The following is a 23,541-nucleotide window of genomic DNA, read 5'->3' on the forward strand; positions in this document are numbered from 1 at the left end:
AAAACTAAAGAATTATGAAAACAAAGACTTTTATTATCATCCCCAGCAAATAAGCAAAAAAACAGGACAACAAAAAACCATGGGACAGAAGGTCGTTAAGCATGTCACTAGCAACCTAAGAGGAGGCTGTATTTTACCGTTCATTCTTACTCTCTCACTCACTCACATTCATTACATGCAACTGTGCTGGGCAGTCTGTGTGCCAGGCACTGATCAGGAGGGGAAGAAGTTTCCCTGACATACAGTAGGCTTGCTTAACATGGGAGACACTACTGAAGTATGTTACCGCCTCCTAGAGGCCTGGGCCAGCCTCTCCCCAGAGCGATGGAATGGGAGTGGGTAGCCACCAGCCCTGCCACTCAGGTACTCTTGTGATGCTCAGTGGGAGACTTGGCCTGGTCTCTCTCTATACTGCACACTTGTAAAGATCAGACAGTTCAACAAAGATTGAAGGAGAAATGTTGATTTTTGAAAAAGAAAAATTACCTTTCTTCCAGAGCCAAGTCTGTAAGCAGTCCCATGGCAGTGTTGGCTTTCTTATCCGAGAAATCAAGAAATGATACCAGGGCTTCCAACAGCCTGCAAAAACCCATCGCAACCTGAGTGGTCTGGCCTCTGACTAACAACAACCCCTACAAAGTGACCTTTCCAGGAAACCAGGAAGGTGTCTGGATCCTTGCCCATCCCAGAGACAGACATTCTCCCACAGGGCTAGCTCCACACTTAATTTGAATCCCCACAAGGCTGAAAACTTGTAACCAAAGTTTATTGATTATTGGATGCCAGCTCAGAAGGAATCTCTGTGCCTCTGCCATGTGACTCTGGCTCAGTCAAGTTCGTTAACTTAGATGACACCTAGGTGGCATGCTTACTAATCTGCTGATGACTAATGTGGGAGGGCCCCCTAATAAGGTGGGTGATGGAATAAAGATTTAACAAGATTTTGACAGGCTGCTGAATAGATCAGATGAAATTTAATGGGGTTAAACTCAAAGTCCTCCACTTAGAGCTGGAATTCTGTATAAGTAACAGAATTGGAAGACCTGGCTTATAACTGATTCATATAAAAAGATTTAAGGGTTTCTGGCCAATTACAAACACAATATAAGCAAATAGTTGGTGCAGCTGCCAAAAAGAAAAATTAATGCAATCTCAGGCTGCCCCAATGGACTTACTGGCACCAGAACAACTGGAAGTAAGAGGAATTTGCTCATCAGACAAACTTATACCAAGCAGCTACAATGTGCTAAGTACTATGCTCAGTACTGAGCTCCTAGTCTTCTACAGTGACACAAGTATGAATAAATAAGGAAGACAAACTGTGTTAGGTGGTATGTTAAAGACAGATACTTTTCTTTTACTTTATAGAAATGAGGTCTTCCCCTGTCAACCAGGCTGGAATGCAGTGGTGTGATCATAGCTCACTGCAGACTCAAACTCCTGGGCTCAAGTGAACCTCTCACCTCAGCCCCTTGAGTAGCAGGGACTATAGGTACGTGCCACCACAGCCGGCTAATTTTTAAATTTTTTTTATAGAGATGGGGTCCCGCTTTGTTGCCCAGGCTGCTCTCAAATTCCTGACCTCAAGTGATCCTCCTGTCTCAACTTTTCAGAGCACTGAGGTTATAAGCATCAGTTACCATTTCCAACCTCAGATATTTGTTAAATGGGCCACAGAGTCTACCTGGTGGGAGGTGTGGGGAATGGAAGGGCAAAAGCCTTCAACAGCAGATGACATTTCACTGTCTCTTAAAAACGTAGTGTTAGTTTTTCATTTATTCAATCAACAACACTGTGTATCAGGCAATGTGGTCGATTCAGGACCCCAGTGATGAAACAAGACAATGCCTTGGCTCCAGGGAACTCACAGGCCAGAGTCAGGAACATGGGGACTACGTAAATCAGGCAGAGCATTCAGCAGCATAAAACAGCAGGGCACACTGGGGACTGCTGGCAGCTCCATGCAGGGAGTGCTTAGGAAATGAAGAGCACAGGGACCAGCAGGGAGCTGGACAGAGGCTGGATGGTGGGGGCCTTCTGGAACCTGCTGGAAAGCTTGTACTTGGTGCTGCAGGCCTATGCTTCCCAAAGTATGGCTGGCAGATAGCTGACAGTGGTGGTGGTAGTGGTGGGGATCTTTGGAGGGGGACATGAATTCCTGGTCCTCTCTCAATCTCTGAGTGGGAGGAGACTCCAGAGCTCATATTACCAAGTCTCCACGTGATTCTGAGACGATGTATTCCTCAGTAGTTGGAGAACTAGTCTTATAAGCAGTAGAGAGTCATTTTGGTGTTTTAAGGAGGAGAGCAACAGGACAGACGCGCACTGTCAAAAAACCCCATTGGTAGGATGGCGGAAGCTGGACTGGAGCAGGAAGAACAAACAGGGGAGAAGAGGGGCTGTGCAGACAACAAAGGTCAGACGGTGACCAGCCAAGGCGGCAGCAAAACAAACGCTACAGTCAGTGAGAAAGGGGTGCTCATGAAGGCCGAGGAGGAATGAACAGAGACAGCAGAGAACTGGAAGTAAGTGATTCCGGTAGGGGCCAAGGAGGAAAGCTGACAGTGCACTAGCTTGCAGATATGGTACGAGAGTGATCAGATCACTTCCAGGCCTCTGGCTTAGGCAAGTGTGGATGAAAGTGCCCTCTATGAAGACAAGAAATTCAGTAGAGGGACTGACTTGAAGAGCCATGTTTTGTTAAGTTGATGATCCTTGTGAATGTTGAGACAGAGATGTCCAGGGGTGGAGGGCGTTTTCATCTAGCACTCAAGACAGAGGGGGTGAGACTCTCTGCCTCTTGACTAAAGCCATGGATGAGAAGAGGGCAAAGGGGAAGATCCTGCGATCTCTGACTTGGAAGGGTGACAGCATGGAGGGCTTAGGAATGAAACTAAGGAGGAAAAGCCAGGAGGAAAGAGTGGGCTGGTCAGGGAGGATGATGTCCTGACAGCCAAGGTGATGGAGTTTCAAGAAGAGTAGTGACCAACAGGGCCAAATGTCAAGGCCATTCAAGTGGTAGAAAGACAGAAGAGAGCCCATCAGACTGGGTATTTGGGAGTAGGGACCCCAGTCATCCACATCTGTAATATGAGGCCTACTTAGCAGCTTGTTCTAAGAGGGATCTGGAAGCCAAATTGCCTGAGGAGTGGCTGAAAGAACCAGGATGCTTCACCTGGAAGAGATCAGGTTTTCCAGATACTGAAAAAGCACTGGAAAGCAGACTAGATACATGTGGGCGGCCTTTCACAGTCTGGCCTCGGGCCTCAATTCAGGGAGGCAGAATTGCCCCAGAATTGCATGGGGCAGGCTGTTTGTGTTCAGCATAAGGATATATTTACATCCATTAGAACTGTCCTGAGATGGGATGGGTGTCTTGGGAAGTGAACGCCACATCCTCTCACAAGCTGGGGAAAGATCTCCCAGTCTATGAGCTGCTTCTGTACCTGTCCTAAATCAAACATAGACAAAAATAATGCAAATGCTGAGAGTATCACACACAGGCTGCACTGGGATACCAGAGAGGGGCTGAGGCTGAGTGGGCTGGACAGGGTTGTTTCTAAGGTGCTGGTCACTCCAAGCTACTGCAGATCCCTGACTTCCTCAGGAATGTATTCCAGCATTCCTGCTATTCATTTTGCAGTTAGTTCATACTCTTCCTTCACCAATTTAAATCTGTTTCCTTCAGTCCTGAAGATGAATGCTAATGAACCCAAACAGCACAAAAGATGAGACAACAGTCTAACGTCATCTTGGGTTTGCTCTGGGAGCCATAAGCAACTAGGCTCCCTCACCATGTGACAGACACATCCTAACTGGACTCGTTACCAAGAGGACAGTATGTCCCTTTCTACTTCTTGATGTCTCCTCTTTTTTAGTGACAGATGTTCTGCCCTGTTGACATGCAACTGTCCCTGTGGGCAGACCACAGGTGAGAAGATGTCTTGTGTAACCAATAAATCCACTGTCACCTCAGTTTAGGACCCTGAACAATATATCCTGAGGGAGAGAAAAAAATGATTATAAAAATACTGAGTCTATACCATGTGTCAGGCCCAACACTTGATACTTGATATGTGATGCTACTTGCTATCTGCTGGCTAGCCCCACAGACATCCCCACTCCTTTCTGTTCTACCACAGAAGAAGGGAGCATTTTTTCCACCGGGGAGGCACGTGACACAATTCTGCCCAAAGAGAAATAAGTTGTAGCTTTTCTTTTTTTTTTCTTGAGTTGGAGTCTCACTCTGTCACCCAGACTGGAGTGCAGTGGCCGCTCCCGGCCACCGCAGCCTCAACCTGCTGGGCTCCGGCGATCCTTCCACCTCAGCCTTCCAAGTAGCCGGAATTACAGGCATGCGCTACCACGCCCGGCTGATTTTTTGATTTATTGTAGAGATAAGGTCTCGCTGCCCAGGCGGGTCTCAAACCCACGGGCTCAGGCAATCCACTCACCTCAGCCTCCCAAAGGCGCGGGATTACAGGCTGAGCCACCGAGCCCGGCAGTTGTAGCTTTTCTTGATCAAAGGGACCAATCTAGCAGGTGCTGTCTTAAAGAGGGCTGTGAGGCATGGAGCTGAAGCAGGGGGAAGGTGTGGCCATGAGGGAAAGGTCAAGAGAAGGACTGTGGCTTCGACCTTGACATCTTGAAGTCACTGCACCAACAGTTGCTATCTTTAATCTTATTTTATTATGTGAGAAAAACAAGCCAGGCTCTGTTTTGCTTAAGCTCCTTTTGCTCAAGTATTCCGTACAATGCAGCAGAAAAAATTCAACTGACATAGATGCGTCACCCCCCATAAGTGTCACCATGAGTCTGTGATGCAGATGCTGGGGCCCATCAACACTAAGTAACTATTCATGGGCCACATAAGCAGGAAGAGATATGCAGAGAATGCAAGCTCAGGACCGCCTGGGCCGGAAACCCAGCACCTCTTACAAAGTGATGCTGGCCCTTGGCCAGCACTCATCCCTTCGACGTCTCCTACGAGGAAAAACATTGTGGGGAATAGGATGTGTGTGCCTCTGTGATAGGGGACGGTGTGCCGCCCTGCCCTGCCTCAGACCACCTCATTTCATTACAGAGAGCCCATTCCTGCCAGTTCAGCCGGAGAGGGACATTAAGGAGACTAGGGGGCATTAAGGTACTGAGCTGGGGTTTCCTTGACTGCCTGAAGGGAGGGGGCAGGGCTGCACAAGGTGATCATCAATGTCATTCTCCCAGACACTGGAAACATTCAAAGTGAAGCTCAAGCAATTCAAAGACAGCTTGGGGGGAGAAAGCTTATGACTGCTATAGCTACATTTATGCAAAGAGACAAAAACCAAATGAACATAAACACATGATGGAGGTACTGAGGAAATGATTGTGAGTCATTTGAAATGCAAAGTGTGCTTTGGAGAACTTAGCTCCACCAACAACCCATCTGCCTATGTGCGCTGCTCTAAGGGGAGGTGATCAAGGCCTTTCCCCTGTGACTGGGCCCAGGGTGGGGGAGCCACAGCCAAGGCTTAATAACCACCCTGTCCTTCGCACACAGTAGGCCTCCTCACCAAATGGGACAGGCACAAGAGGGCTCAGTTTGGTTCAAGAAAGATCTGTCAGGGTGCAGATCTGGCTCCTTTTCTTACTGGGAACACAGAGTAGGAACTGGGTTCTAGGAGCAGGTACTGGGGGCCCAGTGGGTGAGAGTCCCTCCGAATCCTTGCGGCGGTTTCTCTGATCACACCTGTGAAAGTTACCTGGCCTGCCTTGCAAGATGAGGTGAGACAAAATGAGGCAACCATGGAAAAAAAATCAAAAGACCAACTTCTGTTTGTGATGATTCTGTGTGAAGCGTTGATAAAGCAAGCTATAATAACTGCTACATTAGGTAGAACCACATGAAATGGCTCATATGGGAATTTCACCTGTTTAAACTAGTAATCTGAAGATGAATAAACTGAAAACATAATAAAACAAAAATAAATAAATAATAAATAAAACAAACAAAATACTAAATAACTACAACAAAAATGTAAATATAAACTGTATGGCACTGGGCTGTACAGTCTGCCTGGGAGAGGGGTGCACTCTATTCTTACAGTCTTAAGCTTTGGAAGGTCCTTCGTGCACGTATTTGAGGTGCTTTAGTTGTTCAAACTCTACTTTGCTCCAGCTAGCGCTTGGGATTAAAAGAAGAAAAGGAAGGGCAGGGGCCGGTAGAGCCAGGACTGAGGCCCAAGGCAAGTGACCTGTTTTAAGGTGGGGTTCCAGACCTGCCTATGGAAGGCCATTTGTACCATCTACAATCCCTGTGGGATAGAGACAAGCCAGTTGCTCAGGAGACGTGAAACTGCCCATGGCACTAAGTTCAGACAAGATTCTGTCCCCTGGAGGTCCCCATGGCGGAGTGCTCTTGTCAAGGGCTCTGTTATTGACCCATCGCATGTCAGAGATGTGAGGGGGAGATGGGCAAGCCTGAACTCGTCAAGTGATCACCTGAGATGCACCAAGAAGATGCTGTCAGCAGAGCCTTACCGGGTCAGGTCTAGGTGGCTGATTATCAGGCTGCGTCCGTTCTCGGTCTGGGCAAGCTGCAGCAGCAGGGCCAGGCTCTGCTGCCGGATGGCCAGGACCCTGGAGGCCATGAGGGAGGGCAGCAGTCTGCCTCTGTCGGGGTGCATCACCAGCACACGCTGGTTTTCCTCTGCAAAACAAGGGGGTTGTCTGCTTCGTACACACTATGATGACAGCAAAACCAGGTCTGTCTCTCCCCATCAAAATGGGAAACCCAGCTCTTGTCTACTTATTTGAGAGGCAGGATAATGACGAGTAAGAGCGTAGACTCTAGAACCAGACTTCTGGGTCTGAATGACTTGTGCTTCTCAGTTCCCTCACCAGTAAAATGAGAATGATGATCTACCTACAGAGGTGCTATGAGGATTAAATGAGTTAGTGTGTGATTGTGCCAGACAGAGACTGACACGCATCAATCAGCTATATCATTATTGTTGTCAAAAGCCTCCTTGGGGTGTGGTACCTGGAAATGTGAGCACAGGGAAAGAAATCAGCTTAACTCTGGACTGTCTTTAGACCATCAGTCTTCACATAATGGCCAGAGTAGCCATGTGAGGAAATGTTACCCGGGACTAATAAAGCATGCTCTCTTTCCTGGACTCTTGCTATTTACAGGGTGGCAGCATTGAGTTACTCTCCTTCACCTTCACCTGTGAGGTCTTCTGACCAGGTGCGTGGATTTGTGTGAGCAGGCAAGGATGCAGCCTGCAGGGTGAGGATAAGCTATGAAACAGAGGACAGCAAACTGGATCTGGAGGGAGGGAACCCATCACCTGGGCCTCATCACCCAGGCCTCTCTCCCATACTGTGCCAAGTGCACCAGTCAAGCAGAAGACACACCCCAGGGCTCTTCTAGTCCTGAAAGAACAGGGCAACGGGAGTGCAAGATCTGGTGTGAAGCTCACACATCAAACAGCTTTCACTGAAACATTGTATCTCCATCCTACGCTTCACCCACGATGACTCCTGACGGTGCGAAATAGGATTCACTGGTTTTCAAAATGGAAAGGTTTCTGTTGATTTGTTTAGTTTATATATGTTTCCTTATACTGGAAAAGTAGCTTGTAAATAATTCAAATAACTCAAAAGTAGTATAAAGCTGAAAATGAAAGTCCCCTTGTCTGGTGCTCCTTCAGGTAAGCCTATTCCCCAGAGGAGTTATTATTCACACCTCGCATGAATAATGTTCAAAATATTACACATCCTCCCTGTAACTGGCTTCTCTTCCTCACTCAACAATATTTCACTGACACATTTTCATGTCCTTATTTTTAAGCATTCCCTTGCCCTTTAAAAAAAACTGCTTTGTATTTATTGAGTTAGCTATATCAAGATTTCATTGATCTGAGATGCGGCATTCACATCACAGGGTATGTCTGACTATTTTTCAGATGTTAGAAAGAAATGTCAAACTTCGAAGTTCACGGAAACCAGTCAATGGGTGGCTATGTCAGCTTCATGCCAGTTAAACACAGCATCACCAAGTTCTGCCTTCCTCACTCTCCTGCAGGGAGATTTGCAAAACCACTGCCCTCACCCCATGCAGGTTCTATGTAGAGCAGCAGGGCACCTCAGTGAGGACATTAGTCTGGGCATAATTCCCTTCAGGAAGCAGGCCCTCTGGCATTGACTGTTCTAGAACTTAATTTCTTAAGTTTGTAAAATTCCTCCACTCTACTCAATCAAGACAACAATGGTATTATCTCATACTCAGCATTTGATAGCGCACACACTGCAATCACAAGTGCCATCACTGGCTTCCCACCGTGACCCTGTGCAAAGGAGACACAGCAATTATTTTTCCCATTTTCAGTTTTGTCTCCAAGGTCAAATCTTTTCCTTTGAAACACTTTTTAAAATGATGGAAATACTTAAATTTTTGTTTCCGTGGAAGTGACGTAAGTGAGTAAGAAAGATTTGTTCTTTGAGAAGATGCAAATATGAAAACTTCCTAAGAGTTAACACAGTAAATAAAGTCCCTGCAGCATTCTACTGTCACAATATGAGACACGAATCAGCATCTGAGGATGCTGGCAGAGTGAGCATAAATCTCAGGATGCTGAAATAGGTACTGTGGTCAACAAAAAGGAACAATATTTTTAGGCAGACTAAAAAGAAAAACTCCATCCAGCCCTTTGCCAGGGCATGAGCAGAAGTCATGAGTCTGCAGAGAGCAGGGGGAGGGAAGCAGGGAGAGAGGAGGGTGCTCTCCAGGCTGACAGGGACCTCCCTACCCCACCTCAATCCACCTTGCTTTTGATCACTTGCTTTTTTTGGAGGGAGGGGTGTGTGGAGGTATAGATATCAACTCTCAGGACTGGCCTTCAGGGAGGAAGGCCCCGCTCTCTGGTGTGGCTCCTGCACCCATAGCACATGAATGGTGATCCACGATGACTACCCAGCTTACCATTCCCACTGCAAACTGCTTGCCAGAGCTTGAGGACAGACACACACACTGTCTCTTCCACGATGTCCTTTTCTGACGTGGAAAAGCACCTAGAGTGAACAAGGAAGAGCAATCTTAAATCTAGAAATCAGTCTTGACTTTGTTTTTATTAGGTTTTATTTTACACTCAGACTCGCCAAATGCAGGGATGAGAAATTAATTTTATATCTAGAGCTACAAGCCACCAGGATCAATGAACTGTTGATCCATGAACAAGTTCCAGGTCAAGGACACGGGCTGAGGAGCCGGGGAGGTACAGGGTATGGGCAGTGAGCCAGGGACAGGGGTGAATGGCAGCAATGGGACCAACAAACTGCCACTGGGCATACAAGCATGGACTGGTGACTCCAACCCACACCAGCGTGCTCAGCCTCAGGAATGATGCCAGAACAATTGAAACACAATATAAAACACAATAAAAACAAATTTAGCAGACTACCTCCAACCATATGAATCTGCTTTCTGATGAAATTATAAATGGGACCAGCCAGCACCCAGTGGATCTCACTTCTTGATTAGATCAGTAAATTCTAAAAGATGAAGAGAACAAATGACAATCTTGCAAAAACTGGCGGGAAGCCAGCAAGAATGGTCATTTCTCTGACTCTGAAGTGCTTGGAGGAACCCTGGAAAGTGCTGCTATTCCTTCTTGCACCCATAGTGAGTTGTGGCATAAGTCAAGTGACCTGAGTTCGGGGCTCAAAAGTGTTCTTGTCATGGCTCTGTGCTCCTGGGGGGGGCCCACTCCTGACTGAGGGGCCTATGTGACTAGTGTCTGAGTTTGCAAGACATGGTTATCTTTTTCTGCTTTGATGCTAGGCTGCCCTTACATCCCTACCTTCTTATGACTTCGTTGTCACTGATGACACTGAATCCATTGTGTGTTCTGAATAAAGTTTGTTCCGTGCCTGAAACAGATGCGTGGAAACCCATGTCAGATTCCAAATCATGTCAGACCCCTGAACTGGCTGATGTCTAGCTGCAGCACAGGCTAGCTGCTAATGAGAAACCTACCATGGCATGCCAGGGTCACCACACTAACAGTCTGGCAGAGGCAAATACCTTTACATGCTAAAAATGCAGCTGTCAGCAGCCACTCTGTGCCACAGACTGAGGGACTGTCCAGAGAAGGGGAGAGGAGCCAGGTGGCCTGACCCCGTGGGTTATCTGTACAACCCTTCATTTTGTAACCTTTACCAAGCCTCCAGGAGCTGCTCAACCTCTGGGAACAACTGGCATGTCCATCTGCTCTTAAATATTTATTTCAAGGCTGTTTCCAGGCTCTGGGGAGGAACCTATAGTCTTCCAAGAAACTGCTGAAGGGGATATCTGTGCACCCTCCATAGTAAACTAAAGGGAAGCCAGAGAAAAGGGAAGCTAGAGACTCCACTTATTTGTACAAACAACATTCTGTCACTGGGTACACAATTGTTTAAGCCCTGGTCTCAGTGTTTACAAGAACTGGTAAAAGAGAACAGTGTGTCTCTCATTAGTAAGAAGAAAGCGAATGTTTGCTCTGAAGCTACTTTCATGTCCTAAGCAGCCATTAGGCATAACTGGGATGAACCTTATAGTTTATCCCACAGAATTCTGCTTTCCATTTCTCTAGGTGGGGGGAAGGTGTGTGGGGTGATATAGTGTATTTGGGGTATACATGGAATATGTGTGGGTTATTTGCAAGATGTGGGGGGGTATGTGGAGAAAGCCTGAAGGTGGAGTTGGGTAGACATTGATGTATTTATGGTGTGAGTGTGTGCTGTGTGTGTGGTATGTGGTGTGTGTAATATAAGTATATAACAAGAGAGTGAATGCTGTGTGCATGTGTATGTATGGTGTATATAAGTATATGGGAGGACCACAAAAAACTAGAATTTATCTTTTTTTAAATGTGTATTTATTCTTACAAGTTGAAACTTCAGTCATCTTCAGAGAACTCTCTGTTTGATGCAATACATTTATTGAGACACTTTTTTCACTGCTCAAAACAATTTTAAGTTGTCAACCTTGATGGCTTTTAGTGCTTCTGCTGCTTTTTTGTTTGCTTGTTTTGTTTTTTCTCCTTTTCTGCATTGGCAAAATATTCCCTTTTGAGGACTCTTTTTCATCCATTCATCCAACAAAAAAAAAGTCACTTGGGGCAAGACTGGGCGAACAGGGAGGGTGAGACATGGGGCTCATGCCATTTTTGGTCAACACCGCTGAACACTCAGCATGCTGTGGGCAGGTTGTTCATAGAAGTCACCATCATGAAATGAGCAAGCATGTTGAAAGAATCTCCAAAAAAAAAATTCACTGACGCTGAATGTAGCCACTCACAACAATGCTAGCTGATACACTGATGCCGATGGGTTCCAAGAACACTGACTTAGTGGGGAAAGCCTGTACTTCACAGGGCCCATCCTCCAAAAACAATTTGAGGTTATTTTGTGTCCCGTCTGCATATGGAGTGAACATGTCCGTGTGTGTGTGTGTGTGTGTGTGTGTGTGTGTGTGTGTATGTGTGTGTGTGTGTGTGTTGCTGTGGGTGGTTATTGCATGTGTGTTGAGCATATGCACGCTCTGGAGAGACAGAGCAGGGGTGTGGGTCTTAGCATCTCCATTGGAGTGGGGCTTCCATCCACATTTGAGGAGGGATGGGTGGGACCCTTGGCTTCACAAAGGCAGGCCTCTAAACCCTTTCCTTTCACACTACAATACTCATGAAATCACACAGACATCTCTGGCTTACAATCCTTCATCATCTCAGTCAGGATCTCAATCCCCCCTGCATAGAACAAGGGGATCTGGTCAAGCTTGGCAAGAGTCTCCAGGAGATTTCTGGTTGTCACAGCCATATTCTTTCCTGAATTCAGCAGCTCATGGGCTTCCTTCTCTTGAAGATCTGCTTTCTCTCGAAGATCTACTTGATTCAGGTAATCTAGCAAAGCAAGAAGGAAAACAAACAAACAAACAAACCCAAACAAAACTCTAACAATCAACAAAACCACACAAGCAGCAACCTTTTTTTCCTTTCTTTTGAGGATGGGAGGTTGAAAAGCATAAAGCATTAAAATAATCCAAACTCTTCTTCAGAAAGAAAAATTCAGAAACAGTGTGACATCTGTAACCAGGGTCTTAAACCATCTTGGGGATTCAAGGCAGTGTAGAAGGCTCTAAGGGTGGGTGGGATAGAGGAGGAAGAAGGCAAACTTGTGGGGGGGCACAGGGCAGAGGAGCAGGGAAGGCCTGATACGAGTGGGAGCGAAGGGAAGGCTGTTGCCTGTGGCCAAGGGCAGCAGAGGCGAGGCGAGGCAGGCATACGCCAGGGCGGGAGCACGAAGGAAGATGAGATTCAGATGAAGGACATCAGCAGGGACATTCTCACCTTTCACCTGAGTTTGTAGCTTGGGGTTTAGTTCTAAGATCTTCCAATAACACTCTCTAGACTGGAAAAAAGAAACAAGACCTTGAAGAGTGGTTAGAGGAAAGGTGATTATGAGGAAGACACTGGGCATCATGGGGCTTGGCGGCTTCATTATTTTCTCCTCGCCTTCGCCTGCTCCCAGCGCAGGAGGATGGCATGAGAACACAGTGTGTATTTGACATTTTGTTCGGGCTTCTGCAGTTCTAGGGGGCAATAGGTATTATTTCAGAATTCATCTTTAAAAAACAGAGTTGTCAGATACAGACTGCGATAAAAAATAGCTAGTCCTACATTCTTGTGACTTGTATCTGTCTGGGATAGGAATACTCATAAGGTAAATGTGAAAACTTAGGTATGATATTTGCACAGCGAATAGGAGGCTACCTGACAGATACGCCCACGGGGAGGTAGGAAATAAATGAGCTAGAGACAGTATTGACCAAGACACAGGACTAGGAAGAGAGCTGTCTAGTTACATGTCCAGGCTGCACAGAGAACCGGCAAGGGGTCCATTTATTGGCCACATAAGAGTCAGCAAGAAAACTCAAAAGTGAAGGGTACTTGCTGAGGAAATTGATGATAGAAAGTTTCTGGAAAAAGAAACATCTGGTTCATGGAGATTTCAGATTTAGGACAATATTTTCCCCAAGGATATGAGAATGGTCCAAAGTATAATCCAACCAGTTACTGAGGGGAAAAACTTAGAAAAAAACAATTATGAAATATTTTGAAGGTCAAGGCTCATCTAGAAGCTCAGGATTTAGAAATAAATGGAAGAAAAGCATAACACATTAAAGCAGAGAACAGAGTTGCAGTCATAGAAATATGTGTATCAAACAGAGTGGGCCTATATCCAACTTCTCTTCAACTCCCGATCTAATCTATCAACAATTTCTGTTGGCTTCATCGTAGTATATATCTAGATTCCCACCACTTTTTATCACCTCCATCATCACCAACCTGGTCGAAGCTATCATTACCTCTTGCCTGGATATTTATGCAAATAGCCTCCTCTGTTTTCTGTTCTTATCTAGCCATGACAAAACATATTCTCAATAAAGGAGTCAGAGCAATTCTTTAAAATATAAGACAGATCATGTCATTCCTTCACACAAAATCCTACAATGGCTTAGAGATCCCTCAAGGTCCTCTGAAAAGCTTGTAGGGCCCTGTGGGCCCAGCCCCCTCTAATCCCTCTCTGACCTCATCACCTGTCACTCTCCCTTGCTGGCTGCATCCTAGCCATCTACCAGGAATGTGCCTCTCTCATACATCCACATGGGTTGCTCATTTCACTCCCTCCCTTCCTTTGGGGAAGTCTTTCTTCACCACCCCGTATAAAAACAATCTCACCTTCGCTGCTTCCTGATTTATTTTTTTCAAGAACACTTATCACCACCTAACATACTACACATCTACTTTATTGATTTTTGTCTCCTAGCCACCAAGAATGTGAAGTTCCTTGAAGTCAAGAACTTTGCTTAATTCACTGCTGCATTCTTATTGCCTATATTGACAATGCCTGACACATAGAAAGCATGCAATAAATATTTGCTGAATGAATTAGTTAATTGAATGAGTAAATGAAATTTGGTGGAGAAGGGAGAATTAACATTTTCTTTATTCACATTTTCTATCTGAGCTTATAACCATAAGCCTGTATTGCTTTTACAATTAAAATCCAACAAAGGAAAAACTTTTTTAAAATGTCAATGAAACAATTTATTTTAAAAACATATAAATGAAAAGACACTCCATGTTGATAGCTTGGAAGACTTAATATTGTTCAGATAGCAATAGTTTCCAAATTTATCTACAGATTTATATAATACCCATCAAAATTCCATCTGGTTTCTTTAAAGAAACTCACAAGATGATCCTAAAGTTCATATGGAAACTCAAGATAACTACAATAGCTAAAGCAATCTTGTAAAAGAAGAGGAACAAATTTGAGGGACCTGCACTTCTTAATTTCAAAACTTATTACAAAGTTACAACAATCAAGATAGCATGGTACTAGTACAAGGGCAGAAATGTAGAGCAATAACATTGAAAGTCCAGAAATAAACCCATATATTTATAGTCAATTGATTTTTTATAAGAGTGCCGAAATCATTCAATGGGAGAAAGAATAGACAACTGAGACAACTGTGAACCACAGGCAAAAGAATGACATTGAACCCCTACCTCACACTATATACAAAAATTAACTAAATTAATCAGCAATCTAAATGTAAGAGCTAATGCCATAAAATTCTTAGAAGAAAACATAAGTGTAAATCTTCATGACCTTGGATTTGGTCATTGTTTCTTAGATATGACAATAAAAGCACAAGCAACCAAAGAAAATATAGGTAATTGAGACTTCATCAAAATTAAACATTTTTGTGTTGCAAAGAACACCATCAAGAAAGTGAAAGGCAACATACAAAGTGAAAAAAATTAGTAAATCATGTATCTGATATGACACTTGTATCCAGAATACATAAAGAACTCTTATAACTCATTACAAAAAGATAAATAATTTAATTTAAAAATGGGCAAAAGTTCTGAAAAGATACTTCATTAAAGAAAATATACAAGTGGCCAATAAACACATAAAAAGATTTTCAACATCATTAGCCACCAAAAACGCAAATGAATACCACAATGAGATATTATTTCACATCTACTAGAACTGCTAAAACCAAAAATATAAATATAACAAGTATTGGAGAGGATGTGGAGAAACCAGAGCCCCTGTACGCTATTGGTAGGAATGTAAACTGCTGTAGCCATTTCAAAACAATTTGGGAGTTCCTCAAAAGGTTAACCATAGTTACCACATAGCTTGGCAATCTACTCCCAGATATATACCCAAGAGGATTGTAAATATTAAAAAAACCTGCACATAAATGCTCATAGCAGCATTATTCATAGCATTCAAAAGGTGAAAACAATCTAAATGTCCATCAGCTGACGAATGGGTAAATAAAAAATAAGGTATATTCATGCAAAGGAATATTGTTTGGCAATAAAAATGAAGAACTGATATATGCTATGAAAACATTATATTAAGTGAAAGATATCAGTCATAAAAATAACACATATTGTATGATTCTATTTATAAAAATCTGCAGAGTAGGCAAATGTATAGACACAGAAAGATTAGCTATTGCTTAAGTAGGAGGTAGGGGTGAGGTGGAGAGGACTGACTGCTAATGGGTACATGATTGTTTTAGGAGGGGACAAAAATGTTCTACAATTGATTGTAGTGATGGCTGCCCAACTCTGTGACTATAACAAAAATCACTGAGTTGTACAATTTCTGTAAGTGAATTGAATGGTATGTTAATTATATCTCCATAAAGTGGCTACTAACAATATTCATATCTTAGTGTGTGTGTGTGTGTGTGTGTGTGTGTGTGTGTGTATACACCTACATACCAGTATGGTTATTTTTGGGTGACGAGATGACAAGTGAACTTCATTTTCTCATTTTGTTTATGGCCTTTATCTCCAGAGAGTAAACAAACACTGGCCAAAGATGTTGAAGAGGTGGTGAAGTTGTAACTGACACCCACCAACAACCTTCCCAATGGTAAGATCTTGAGATTTATTTTGGAAAATACTAAAGGGTGGGTTAATACCTAATCAGCTTGGAGAATCATGGTCTTCTTCTGTGAAAATAGGAACTATCACCCTGTGATCAAACATGTCACTTACATTCCTCTAAGAACTTACCACACTGTAGTTCTTCAGGGCCAGGTGGGCTTTTCCCATGTGGAAATATGCTTTTGTGCATTTTTCATCACACTGCATAAAAAAGAATGACTGATCAGAAGTTTCAGAGGGTTTGAAGTCAGTAGCCACTCTCCTCACTGCCCTACCCACTAACACAGTTAAGGCAGAGCTTTGGTTCTCAGGACAGCTACAAGAGTTGACAATTACAACTTTTCTGTGCATCTGTGACCAGACTAATTGATGCCTGCAAGGAGCCTGAATGTACCAGTAGGCTCTCTATCAAATTAATTAATGATACCTGCCAGTTTTCATTTCTATTTAATGAGACTCAATCAGGAAGCAAAGCAGAAACTCTTAGTTTAGAAGAGCTCTTAACATTGGGTGAACATTAGAATCACCTAGGATGTTTATAAAAATCCTGCCAACCAGGCTGTGTCCCACACCAATTAAATTATACTCTGAAGTAGGGCCAAGGCATCAATCAATTTTTAAGTTCCTCGGGTGATGTACACATGCAGTCCAGTTAAAAAGGGCAGGCAAAGGAGGAGGGATCAGAGCTGGACCTGAGTGACATGGAGAGGTGAAGAGAGGAGAATGGTGGAAGAACAGGCCGGGCCAGGGCCACGGTGAGAGAACAGGGGCCTCTGTGGGTACTCCAACTGGGACGGAGGGGCAAGTGCTGGGTGGAGGGAAGATTGGCTGGACAGGGTGAGCTAGACAGGACTCCACATGGAGCCCGTGAATACAGGCCAAGGAGGAGAGTCACCAAGGGCGGTGTGCAAGCGAGCAGGTCTGGAGGTGGCCTGCAGGTGTGACCACAAAAGGGAAGGGCTGGGAGATGATGAGTGAAGAGACCAGATCAGTTCCTGCGGACAAAGGCCGATGTCCGAAGTACTGGCGATGCGGGAGTGAAGGAAGTGTAGACACCAGAGCTACGCCAAGAAAGCACTGACCGGCATCTGTTAGTGATGAGGGTGAAGGCAGGTGTGAAGTAGAAACTGGGGGTCTAGATGCCCGGAAGACACGCTGTGTTTCTAACAGAAAGGGTTCAGTCAGGGCAGGGAGTGTGGAAGGCAGAGTGGGGAAATGAAGAGTTGGCTTCTAGACATACTGAGTTTCAGGTGAAGCCAAGATGACCAAAAGGAACCCGCGGGAGGCAGGTGGAATGCAGGTCTGGATTCAGGGGAAGGGGAGGCTGGGTAAGTAGGTCTAAGAGCCGTGTGCCGAGATGACAGTTGAACACAAGAGAGGAGAGCTCTGAGGAAGCAACTGCAGGGAGAAGAAAGGCAGGGAACAGAGACATGAACCTTGGTGAAATCAGAGGATGAAACTGAGGAAGCAGGAAAGGAACGATAAACGGAAAAAGAGGACACTCTAGCACTCTAGCCCAAGCAAGTCAAATCTTCATAGTGTATTCACTGGCAGAGCACCAGGGTTACAACAGGCGGGGTGACCAAGCCCAAGCCTTAAAGCCTTGTCCATGGCCTGCTGTGTGCCACCGTGAAGCGGGCATAGGTGACTTCACCTTCCTCCGACAATGACGCAAAGGGCCGCTAATGGATTTTCGCGCTAACAGGCCTGCTCTCCTTTGATCATATGACAACCCTCAGTAGAATTTTCTTGAGTGAACTCCAGGTTTCCTTTAAAGAAATCCTGCCTTCAGAGGAAGATATATTTCACTGCACAGGAAGTGTTCTGCCGGGAAAGAAATGATTCTGATCCTAATTGAAACCAGTTTTGCTGCCTCATCTTCCTTGACAGGAAACATCAGTCTTGAAATATCATCACATGAACTTGTCTCTATCAATTTCAATGTATCAAAAATATTAAAATGGCAAAAAATGCCAGTAATATTAATAATAAAGTGCCAATGACATTCACAATTGATATATTACTTTTATTTTGTTATTTTTTATTTTTATTTTTTGAGTTGGAGTCTCACTCTGTCGCCCAGACTGGAGTGCAGTGGCCGCTCCCGGCCACCGCAGCCTCGACCTGCTGGGCTCCGGCGATCCTTCCGCTCAACCTTCCAAGTAGCCGGAATTACAGGCATGCGCTACCACACCTGGCTGATTTTTTGATTTATTGTAGAGATGAGGTCTCATTGCCCAGGCAGGTCTCGAACCCGCGGGCTCAGGCAATCCACTCACCTCAGCCTCCCAAAGGCACGGGATTACAGGCTGAGCCACCGAGCCCGGCTGATATATTACTTTTAAAGATAATAAAATTTTTTCTTTTAACTTGCAGCTGCTACATAGAATTGAGGAGCTTTTAGAACGCTCTGTACATTTTTTTCTCATCTCTCCAAGTGTTTACCCAAACCTCTTCAACTGGGAGCCTCGCTGGGCATTTAACAAGATTGGCTGCTGAGTGTCAGTGTTTTTTAATGCTAGCTCCATTGGGTCTGTTTTGCCTGGGTTTCACCATTAATTACATTGTGCTTCAATTAATATTTGGGAATGGGTCAGTTGTTTATCCTGAATCAGCACAATGCTGTGTCTACCTCTTTAGCTTTTTTCAGGTCAGAAAAAATATTCTTGGAGGACCTGTGAGATCTTGTTTCTGCCAGAAAAGGGAATGAGATCTGCATCAAGAAATTATAGAGTTGCAAGTTTCAGTGAAGAGGCCTTTTATAGTAGATGGTTAAGAGCACGGGCTTACAGATAGAGCGACACTAGCTTCATGATCCTGCACAAGTTACATAATTCATCAGTTACATGAGGCTCGGTTTCCTTATCAGAAAAATAGAGAAAAATAGTGATATTGGAAGGACAAAATAGAACATTCTGATCATACAGCAAATGATGGTTTTTGCTGCTATTATTGGAACAACTAAGGAAAATGTTCTTGCCTCTCTCTTCTCTTGCAGAATGATGGCAGAAAAAGATATCATGATCAAGGTGACCCAGCAGGTTCATGGATATAAGCTGGAGCTGTGAGGAGCTGTCATTAGCATTGGGCAACTCTGAGAACAAGATTTGCCACACACTGTGACTTCTTTTTTTTTTGAGTGGAAGTCTCACTCTGTCACCCAGACTGGAGTGCAGTGGCCGCTTCCGGCCACCGCAGCCTCGACCTGCTGGGCTCTGGCGATCCTTCCGCCTCAGCCTTCCAAGTAGCCGGAATTACAGGCATGCGCCACCACGCCCGGCTGATTTTTTGATTTATTGTAGAGATGAGGTCTCGCTGCCCAGGCGGGTCTCGAACCCGCGGGCTCAGGCAATCCACTCACCTCAGCCTCCCAAAGGCGCGGGATTACAGGCTGAGCCACCGAGCCCGGCTCACTGTGACTTCTAAGGGATACAGACAGACATTCCAGATGTCGATTTTGGAGGGTCCCTATTTTATGAACCACGATAAGCAAAGGTGTCTTTCTAATTCATACCTGTTTCCCTTTCTTACTCTCTCAATAAACAGTAAACAAGTGGACATGGCCAGCATGTTGCCATGAAAGTGTGCTCTTGTCTAGGGCCTGCTCATTAGGGCATGACCGGTATGCTGTAGCAGGGAATCGAAGTCACAGACATTCCCCTGGCACCTTGGTTTTACTGAATTGTATAGTATTTAAAATAAAATTGGTATTTTGAAACAAACAGATACACTTTATGAAGTGCCATGCCAAATTCACCAGGACTTTTGAGATCAAACACGTCTTAAAAGAAATTACATGCTTTCTGCTGAGGGCTTCTCAAGGGGCTCGTGTTCATTTTCCTCTGCTATTGGCAGCACTTCAGTGCAGAGGTCGGAGTTATTTAGCTAAAGCTCCCTATGACACTGACTGAGGGAAATGTGGACTCAGGGCTTTAAAATATTTAGTTACTGGAAATAAACAACGTCCCTTAGAAGCGATCATGCCATTCCTCTTTTAAAAACTCTTCACATTCCCATCAACAGTCCTCACTTCTGTGCATCTTTGATTGTCTACTTGGGGCAGATTTCACAAGAAATACCACGCACGGTATTATTCCACCTGCCTGAGATCCGACTAAAGTTAGTAATAGAAATTCCTTCTTCTGATGATGCTTCTACAAATAGAAGGTGCTATATTTCCAAATTATTAGAACTGGAGGGGAAAAAAAAAACCAAACAGGCACAAACTGATGAGGAAGAACAACACTGCTGAAGCAAGCTGCCATGGCTGACTCAAGAGAGAAGGAGGCACTTCCACCATCACATGGAACAAAGCAGCTAATAAGACAATAGTAAACAATGCGGTGTTGCAATAAGACCTTGAAAAACCAGTACCAACAGCAGCTTCTCTGGAGTGCTCACTAGGAACGAGGTACTTCATGGGCACTATCATGACCCTCATGATATTTCTCTTCTATCCCATTGCATAGATGAAGAAACTGAGGCTCTGCCTGTACCCTTTCCTAACAGTACACTGGCAGCTCCCTCCCTTTTACTTACCAGTACTGTCACATGGGGAAGGAAATATTCTCTTACCTTCAGAGCCCAGTCACAATCCACTAGTGCCTTCTCATAGTCTCCAAGTTTTATATACGCCTGGAATGATACAAATAGTTGACAGTCATGCAAAACTGTACCGTGCCATCTTCAGGCCACCTAGAAAGAGTAGTTGAGCAGTCGAATGGGGACGAGGAGTAACTGACCCCTACTGGGTCAGTTGTGGTCCCTGCAGGAGACAGGTGGCACACTCACATTGGGAAGCTGAGGAGAGTTTAGTACAGGGACTACTTCCAGGGTGAGGACGGGACCTGGGGAAACTAACAAGGGATGTTATAGAACCCCAGGGCTAGCAACAGTGGACAGCCATTACACTGAAGGGGTGGAGGGAGGGACTAATGATAGCTCCGTGAAGAGGCTGCCTGACGTGATCTGAGGCCTTCCCTAGAGCCACAAGCCAGGGAAATAAGAGTACCTCAGTCTCACTTTCCTCCTTTCTTCTATCCATTGGCTGAACCCAAAGGGAAGCTAGAGGGCTGGGAAGCCAAGGAGCCTGTGCACACAGGCCAGGCCTACAAGGTGCAGGGAAGGGCAGAGAAGGATCTGGAGGGGTGCACAGAAAAGACCAGCACACTAACCACATCTGCAAAGAAGGTGTTAGCCTTGGAGTCTACCTTGCTGTGAATGTCCCAGAAGGACACCAAAAGATAAAGGGAATCAAAAGATAGATAATAAGAAGTGTCAGAAAAAATGTGGAAAAATGGAACCCTCATACCCTGTTGGTGGGAATGTAAAATGGTGCATTCCCATTGGAAGATAGTCTGGCTGTTCCTCAAAAGCTTCTTCAACAGAGTCAGCCTACGACCCCAGCAATCCTACTAGGTGCATACTCCCCAAAAGACTGCAAACATGCAGTCATACAAAAACCTGGGCGTGAAAATGCATAGCAGAATTATTCACAATAGCCAAAAAGCAGAAGCAATCCAAATATCTGTCAACTGATAAATGGATACATAAAATGTGGCATATCCATACAGTGAAAAATTATCCGGCAATAAAAAGGAATGAAGAATTGATATATACTGCAACATGGATGAACCTTGAAAGTATTATGATAAATGAAAGAAGCCAGTCACAAAAGGACACATATCATATGATTATATTTATAAGAAATGTCCGGAACAGGCACATACATGGAGACAAAAAGTAGACTGGTTGTTACCTGGGCTGGGAATGGGAGTGGGAGGACTGGGGGGTGACAGTTAAGAATACAGAGTTTCTTTTTGGGATGATGAAATGTTCAAAAATTGATTGTGAAGGCTGCACAGCTCTGGGATCATACTAAAAACCATTGAATTGTACACTTTATGTGGGTGAGTTGTATGGTATGTGAATTATAGCTCGATAATGCTGTTATCAAAAAATAAAGAAAAAGTTCTGTGTCAGTCCTCATGAGCACAGCAAGAAGGAAGAAATACAGGAAACAGACTGACACTGAAGAGCCAGACCGTCACCATGAACTCTCGGTATCAAAAGTCTGGGGCACCATAGAATTTCCTAGAATTGGCAGAAACCCTGAAAATCAAGAATTGACTCCAAATTCTGTGATCCACTCAAACTAAACTGACTTGAAAATTAGTTCATTTAAAGTTGCCCAAACCTACAAGCATATAAACAAATAAAAGGTTGTTTAAAAACATGCACAATGGCTACTGTGACCTCTGTATTAATTACTGGTCACAGTAAGTGGTCAATAAATTCTTATCAAGTTGCACTAAGCAGATCTGAAGCACTCTTCTTTTAGAAAGCTCCCTAAGAGGCAGTAACGGTCATCCCATTGTAAGAAAGGAAAGCCAAGCACCAGGGAAGTGACTTTTCCAGGGTCCATCAGTCACCAGTAATAAAGCCAGTACTACATGTAGGTTTGCCCATGATCAAAACTGCACCAAGGCACTGGAATACTCTTAGCAATGAACCTGTGAGATATTTACATGGACAAGCCAATTATAGGGTCAGCACTGTAACTCATGGGGAATCTAAGTATCCAACCACAGTGGTGAGAGAACGGTAATAGCCAGCTAATGAATTTCTGCAGTGCAGCTCTTGGCTGTGAAAGAAAGGAAGCTGCGATGCGGTGTTTTCATTAACTCAGGTTCTGTACTAATTGGAGAAGACGACTCTTTGAGCTGTCCTGTTCTATAAAGCATCATCCTTTCCTCCAGGGTCTTGGGTTTCATTTGAAAGTCAGAGCATGTGAGAAAGAAGTTGGTATCATTCCAGACAACTGTAGCCACAATTTCATGACACTGTAATTCAGGATACATCAAGACTTTGAAAAAGTCCATATGGGTTGCAACAATTTATAAAGCCTTTTGCTTTTTCTTTGCTTTATTTTTTAAGGCTTGGATTCAACACCCTATAACTTCCTCAATCTCTTTTGCTTTTCCAATGAGCAATTAAATTCCAGATTTATCTAAATTATGCTGGTAATCTATTGATCATAACATTAGCTCCAGAAGAAAAACAAAAATGAAAGGGTACTTTTCTCTCTAGCAAGCAACACTCAGTTTGTAGGGTTCTTATTGTTTTCTAACATTGCATGTATATAGGAGAGCCATCTTAAAAATATTCAGTGGTTCAAAGGATTCGTAACAGCAGGCAGCACATTTTGCATTTTCTGTTCTATGCATAAACTTATTCCTTGGGAAAGCTGGGAGAAATCACTCCCCCAAGCTTACATTGCATTTACTTATATTTATCTATGTTCATTCTTAATGTGATTCTTCAGAACTAATCAAAGTGCTGCTTAAAATTGAGTGCAGAGAAAACGTAACTAATTTAGATGAATCAGAGTATAGACAGCCTGAATTAGATATATCTGAATTATATAACTTTTACAAAGCAATTCAATTTTATTGCTTTCAGATAACTTCAGTATAACACGACCGAACAAGCATTAGTAAGTAGATGCTTTTAGAGAAAAAATTTGGTGATAAATACAAAG

The 23,541-nt window shown here is 44.1% G+C and overlaps 1 protein-coding gene across 2 annotated transcripts in view; it reads right to left on the reverse strand.

The window, feature by feature from the left end:
* Nucleotides 1-23,541, reverse strand: part of TTC12 (tetratricopeptide repeat domain 12) — a 44,300-nt gene that overhangs the window by 9,772 nt on the left and 10,987 nt on the right. The window contains exons 6-13 of one of the 2 annotated variants that reach the window (XM_008065700.2): nucleotides 20,577-20,636; nucleotides 16,131-16,202; nucleotides 12,369-12,429; nucleotides 11,733-11,921; nucleotides 9,843-9,912; nucleotides 8,966-9,054; nucleotides 6,520-6,688; nucleotides 487-579 (exon numbers count right to left, since the gene is read on the reverse strand). In XM_008065700.2, coding sequence (XP_008063891.1) covers nucleotides 487-579; nucleotides 6,520-6,688; nucleotides 8,966-9,054; nucleotides 9,843-9,912; nucleotides 11,733-11,921; nucleotides 12,369-12,429; nucleotides 16,131-16,202; nucleotides 20,577-20,636 — 803 coding nt within the window. Of the gene's footprint in view, nucleotides 1-486; nucleotides 580-6,519; nucleotides 6,689-8,965; nucleotides 9,055-9,842; nucleotides 9,913-11,732; nucleotides 11,922-12,368; nucleotides 12,430-16,130; nucleotides 16,221-20,576; nucleotides 20,637-23,541 lie in introns of both variants that reach the window. The other variant, XM_021716119.1, reaches the window with a different exon arrangement.

Source organism: Carlito syrichta, unplaced genomic scaffold, assembly GCF_000164805.1.
Source record: "Carlito syrichta isolate Samal-C Ts95f unplaced genomic scaffold, Tarsius_syrichta-2.0.1 Scaffold103933, whole genome shotgun sequence".
In the NCBI taxonomy this organism is placed as follows: domain Eukaryota; kingdom Metazoa; phylum Chordata; class Mammalia; order Primates; family Tarsiidae; genus Carlito; species Carlito syrichta.